Source organism: Octopus bimaculoides, chromosome 4 (assembly GCF_001194135.2).
Source record: "Octopus bimaculoides isolate UCB-OBI-ISO-001 chromosome 4, ASM119413v2, whole genome shotgun sequence".
NCBI classification, from domain to species: Eukaryota; Metazoa; Mollusca; class Cephalopoda; order Octopoda; family Octopodidae; genus Octopus; species Octopus bimaculoides.
In genome coordinates this window covers 122,841,001-122,847,859 of record NC_068984.1, presented here as the reverse complement: position 1 = coordinate 122,847,859, position 6,859 = coordinate 122,841,001, and the positions used below count along the sequence as shown (strand labels likewise).

Here is a 6,859-nt window from a genome sequence, read left to right as displayed (position 1 = left end):
TATATATATATATATATATATATGGTGGATCATGCAGTTTCTACAATGAATATTGAAACTGCTTGGTGAATTAAGAAACCAATTGATTGACTTATAATCTAAGTGATCAACTAGTCTACAGCAACATGTATACTTAATGTATTTTTCAGTCAGAATCAATACGACACTGCATGACAAGGTCAGCCCATTAAATTAAAGGTACAGTGTACATATATTTAATATTAATTGTGACTATTCACTTCTAAGTTTCATGGACACAACTGGCTTCTCAAAAACTGCCTTGGCAAACAGAAAGAGAGAGTCAATGGTTGCTAATGACTGTTTAAATGAAAATAATTAGTTCAATAATCATTTCAAGCTGTTAAAGGTCCTACGAGTGTGAGACTAAACATGTATTTATTAAGTACACACATATACACAGAGTGAGCAAGAAGTGTGAAATCTGATCAAACATAATTGATTAAAAAAGCAAAAATAGAATTCTGACCATCCATTGTTAATGGGTTAATGTAGAGATAATAATTGAAGTTCAGCAAATGATAGCTGTACACCTCCTGCATTGCTAAACCTTACAGGTTTTGGTGGACAATATAAGGAAGATAAAACGTTGAACTACTGACCACAAAGTCATGAGAAGTTATTTTGAAACTCCTTATAGCCACTTTGTTGGAGCCCTCACCCGCAGCAAGGGAGTTAACCTCAACTGCTCTGTGGTTAATACTAAGAAGGGCATACATACAACTTTAATTTTTTAAAAAAGCAACAAAAAAAAAAACACACCAACTGACTCCCCCAAATAATGCATTGGGGTCACTCATGCAAACACGGAGGAAAGAAAAATCAATTTACAAACCCCCACCCCACCGCCAAAAAAAAAAAGCCAATTGTTTTTTGAGAAGTTTAATAGTTTTAGTAAAGGATGATTGAAGATTGAGTATTGAATAAGATATTTTCATGGTATTAAGAACCATGATACATCCATGTACAGCACACATATACTGTTGTAGTCACTCTTTTAATCTATATTTTGCAACAGTATTGCAAAGTATAGTAATACAAGGTATAGTATTACATAGTAATAGTACTTCTGTTTGGTAATAGTATCTTTATAAAATAAAATGCCAATATCGGCAGAGCAGTTACTATGCTGGTACGGCTTCTACCGTATCACACTGCAAGAATAGAGTACCACTGGCCAGGTAGGTTGTAGATGAATGGCAAATTTGATGTTACCTAGTAATACATCATTTCTTATTTAGGCACAAGGCCAGAAATTAATCAGGTGGGTAGTTAATTAAATCAACCTTAGTACTTGAGTAGTATTTTATTTAATCTTGGAAGGATGATGGACAAAGAGGCTCAACTTAGAGCCTCTAGGCTCAACTTAGAGCCTTTAGACTCAACTTAGAGCCTAAAACTGTATTACAAATAAACCTAAAACTGTATTACACCTGTGTGTCTTTTAAAGACTATCATGATTCTACCATGAGGCCAAAAAAAAAGAAAAAAAGAAAATAAGAAAAACAAAATCACCCAAAATATTATTTTTTTCCATAAATCTTTGAGTTTGTTTTACAAAAGAACATTAATTAAACAACCAATGACTGTAATATGAGGAAAAGATAGGGGACTGTTATAAAGGAAGGAAGGAAGACAGCAAAATGTGTTAAGCAAAATGATTAAACATGACATCAATGTGAAAGGGAAAAGCATTCAGGGAAGTGGAATGTTATAACGGGAAAGTCATGCAGCACAGGGTAAACAACAGGTGGAGTGAGATGCGATCATGATAGGCGGTGAGATGCGATCATGGGCATAACAACAACAACAACAACAACGGAGAGAGAGGAACAATGAATAGAGGCTCTAAATGGTTGTTAGGGCTCAGATACCAACCTTAGTTGTGTCATTAACCAACCCACCACTCTGTAAGAGCACACAGAAATAGAAGACAAAAAACATAGATATATATATGAATGGAATTGAAAAAAAAAAACATTAAAAAAAATTATGTACATGAAAAAATATGTAAGGCAAGAGGAATAACCATGTTGCAAACAACAAGAAAATTACTATGATTTAACTAGATACAATGTACATTGGAGCAGAGAAAGTTAAGTCTCGCCCAAGGTACAGAAGACAATGCCTGCAGCAGAGTATGAACTCGTAAATCAGGAAATGTCTTATATTCTGTCAACTTAATTCCTATATCTTTTAAGACGGACAACACCACCACCACCACCACCACCACCATCAATAATAATAATCATAAAGCTGCTAGGGTGTTTTTTCATCTAGAGGTATATTTTTGCAAGTGTGAAGTGATATGGTTAATTCACTTCACTTAAATCAATTTATTATCTTGCCTTGATTGATTTCCCTGAGGTGTGAAGTTAATTAATGGAATGACTTGAAAAGAAAACCAATAAAATACAAATTATACCACAACCCTTTAACATTGAAACCGGCCATATCTGGCCAAAATATTCTTCTTGTTTTATGTTCAAACTGGCCACATCTGGTTTCTCACACCTACCCTACAATGTCATTCTAAAAAGAAACCACATTATCAAAATCTCAAAACTACAAGCTAATGCATGACTAATTCAAAACAATGTGAATAGATAAGCATTATCTTTGATAGAGTTATCTGAAAACTAAAAGGTTAAACTAATTAACCTACAATTATAATTGTTTCTAACAATTATAGGCACAAAGTTAGAAATTTGGGGGAAGGGTTAATAGGTTAAATTGATCTGCAAATACTTGACTGGGACTTTGATCTGCAAATACTCAACTGGGAAGTATGAATGGCAAAGTCAACCTTGGCAGGATTTGTATCTTGAGTTCAAATCTTACAAGGTTTCATTTTGCTTTCTATCCTTCTAGAGCTGATAAAGTATCAGTAAACTAGGTTCAATTCTCTTGCTCCCTGTCTTTCATTTGTGGATTCAACTATGGTGCAGTGTGAGAAGAGTTGTGGGAGACCACTGGAAAGTGTCCTTTTCCTCAGAAATGAAGGGCTACAAAAGGGGATTAGCAACCTTTTAAAGAAAAAAACTGATATGCTACAGCAATCACCCAAAAGACTGTCTAATGAATGCAGCACAGTATGGAACGGGAGGAATAGACAAGAATATGAATAAATATGTGGAGCCACAAGTATTTCAAGTTGAGAAATTTAATGTAATGCAACTTCTCAATCCTTCTTTGTGGCAGCAGCATGTATACATAGACACATAAATGTGTGAATGTGTGTGCATGTGGATATATGCAAATGTCCCCTGCCTTAAAAAAGTCTGTCCTCATAGAGGACTATATTTGATAAAACTGAGATATGCACTCTTTTGTAGTCTTGTACCAATGTTAGAAAACATTATTATTTCTCTTAATTTCTTCCCTTAATTGTGCTTATGGCTTCTTCAGAAAATATTAAAAAAAAATTTTAAATGTCAGAATATGGAAAAGACACTGAAACAGAGATGTCAAGTGTCTCAAATGACTATTGTAATTTATGTACAATTTTGCTTTATAACAGAGATATAATTTATAGTAAAAATGACTTAAGATATACAAATAATTAATAATTATATATATGTAATTTACAACAAGCTTTTTATATATATATATATAACATTTATATAAACAGCAGTCGCAATGTTTCACCAAAAAGAAGAATTATAATTGTTACTAAATGTGACTAGGGTGTTAGAAACACTGACATTGCTAGAAATAAGAGCTAAAATGCAGTAATGCTATAGTCAACGAGTCCAAAAAGAGCCAAAGTTCAAGCCAGTCCTAACTGAGATGAAATTGCCGAAACTGATGTCAGTATTAGGAATTCTTGATTGGCATTTTTTGGACGATTAAAGTCCCCTGTTAGTGTATATGCTTACGTTTATGTACACTGACTACAGCATTAGTGCATTTTAGCTCTTATTTCTAGCAATGTAGATGTTCCAAACACCCTAGTTAACTTTAGTGACAATTATATATATCTATATATAAAGCTATATTGTAAATTACATACAAGTGTCTGTGTGTGTATTATTTAGATGTTAATAGTATAATATATATCATAACAAAACAGATGAGAGCAAATGTTTTGCAACTAAATGTGAAACTAATAGTTGTTAATGAACTCATAACACCAGACATGAATGTCTGTAAATAGTGTTGTGACTTCATTAGCAATCATATCATTTGTTTCATATTCAGTTGCTGCTTATGCACACATTTAAACATTGTGTTGAGAAAACGATACTAGTTTGTTTCCTGTTAGTCATCTTTAACAATTTTTTTACTACTATTATTATTATTATTATTATAAATATTAAAATTAATAATATTATTAAATCCTTATCACTGCTGCTGTTAAACTGCCATTATTTCATTTGTCTTCAGCTAAAGTTAGAAACTATTATTATTATTATTATTTCTACTGAACAATCACAACATTATTATCAAATTATTTTGGTTAAATTGTCATTATTACTGAATTATTATCATTACTTTTATTAATTCATTACTATTACTACTGTTGTTAAGTAACAGGTGAGTGCTGATGGCACCGAAGGCAAGAGAACCTGCATGAATTGTTATATCACATCTGAGTTCACAGCCTCATTTGTCTGGGTTTATATGTTGCATTAGGGTTAATTTTGTGTTAATTTTTTCACTATAGTTTTAATATTATAAACATGATAACACACTAGACTAAATTCAAACAAATATCATCTCTTTCAAAATCTTTAAATGCCTTATAATTGTTAAGATAAAAAAAAAACAAAAAAACACTCATCATATTCATCAATGTCCCAAATGGACATATCAATATGTTATTGATGAAGCTAATGTGTTAGCTAAACCTGCTTAACAATCAAGAAATTTGTTTATTTCAGTTTTGTTATTTAGGTGATGATATTTTAGTTATTCAAATGACAACATCGTTGTAATCTTGATAACCTTGGGTGTTACAAAACTATTTTCTACTTTAGTACAGTTAAACCGCCCTGTGCTCCTACGGTGATAATGGGATTAATAAAAGTTTTAAACAAGCCACAACTTTTGTCATTATGGATACAGAATTTATGACACAAATTATTATACACCTCAAAGAACAACCATTTACTCCACAAGCTAATGAATGGAGCCTTTGTGCAGTTGAACAACCTGCTAGAAATAGCAGGAAAATCTCTTTGAAATCACATTTTATTATCTTAAAAATGGAAGGATATATTCAATAGACACTCTATATTTGAAGAAAAGACAGGACCTGCAGTTATTAAATGTTAATGATTTGTGAATCTATTGATTTGTGAATCTACTGACTTGTAAATCTAAATAAAATATTTTTTAGATATCATCAACATAAATATCATGCTTATTTTCACAGCAAGCCATTTCTTTGTTAGATTGTATTTGGCAATATCAAATCCTGTTAGTAGACAACATGCAGATGTTAAGATGAGAGGGAGGGCTATATAACTAGGGCCATTTTCAGAAACAAAGATCTGTATGTCCATCGGTGAAGCTGGGATCAATATTATAATTGGACGAAAATAAATAATAATAATAAAGGTAAAACGAAATCATCGAGGCAATTTAGTAGCGAAGGGAGATAACTATATAGACTGTAGACATCAATGTCTTGTCTGAAAGGTACAGAGTAGGCTCCCTTCAAATAACAAAAAATGTTCACTTTGCATTCTGCTGGCAGTTGATTTAATAGGTAACATACGTTTCCTGTTTAAGCAGCAGATTTTGAATTCATGATCTACACAAAGCAAGCGAACTTACAGGGTACTGCTTTCAAAGTGTAAATGTGTACTTATAAGAATTAAAAGAAATAAAAAAAAAATAAGGGAATTGGTACTAAACCCCAAGTATGTAGTTAGATGAGAGTAACTGCTTATTAAAAGATAATATGCTAAACACTTGGAGACGTATCTCTTAAGCAGAGGCATAAATTTGTTAAGTATATGTAGCTACAATAGTTATTACTAGACAGATGGATGTCTAATAACTTCTTTAACAATCTACTAGAAGGAATCTGAAACCACCTTCAATAGTACACTACAATAATAAACAGAGAGAAAGGGTTTTAAATCCCTTTCAATAGTATGGCCATACTTAACATAGAAGGGGTCTCAAGCAATAAATGTGAAGAGTTACTGGAATAGCTTTATCAGCTTCTTCATCGCTTAGTTTTTACATCTGTTTTAATCTCATTAAGTCCCTGCTACATTTCAGTGGTCTCCACATATTTATGGGAGGAAGGGGGATCTCTTGTCATTTTAGAGACAGGGTTGTTCTTATCTCCCTCCCCCCTCTCACATTGAGACCTGTAGAAAAGCAACTTAACACTGATGTAGTAGGAGGGCCTACTCCTCCTTAGCTTGGACAAGGTAGATAGAGAAAAATCAAAACAGGTAAAAATCATCACTCTTTTAGTCTAAGTTCAAACATTGTATTAGTTTTATTGGTTAGGTTAAGTCTATCAAACATGCAAATTAAATCAAGTGACCTGGAGGAAGGTGGGGGCTAAAAAGACTCTTGAAGAAGTGTGGGAAGAAAATGGGTGAAGGGATCATATTCTTCATATTTTAATCAGAATTACATGATGTTTTCTCAATGTTGGTAAACACACATATCAACTCCTTGAGCCTAGATAAATACATCCAACACCTTTACCATACATTTCATACATAGCACCTCCTAATCAAATACCTCAAACATACACGTTCACAGCCTCATATCCATAATCATTGACAGAGGTACACATGCACATATACACACTCTTTCTCCATACCTTTCCAATTTCTTTCTTTCTCTCTCGCTCGCTCTCCCGCTCGCCCGC

General features: G+C 32.8%; 1 protein-coding gene across 44 annotated transcripts in view; it reads right to left on the bottom strand.

The window, feature by feature from the left end:
- Window positions 1-6,859, bottom strand: part of LOC106871604 (titin) — a 454,558-nt gene that overhangs the window by 265,561 nt on the left and 182,138 nt on the right. For 41 of the 44 annotated variants that reach the window (XM_052967415.1, XM_052967425.1, XM_052967440.1 and 38 more), the window contains exon 7: window positions 1,897-1,926. The exons of the other annotated variants lie outside the window; for them this stretch is intronic. In XM_052967415.1, the coding sequence (XP_052823375.1) occupies window positions 1,897-1,926 (30 nt within the window). The remainder of the gene's footprint in view (window positions 1-1,896; window positions 1,927-6,859) is intronic. 44 annotated transcript variants of the gene reach the window in all.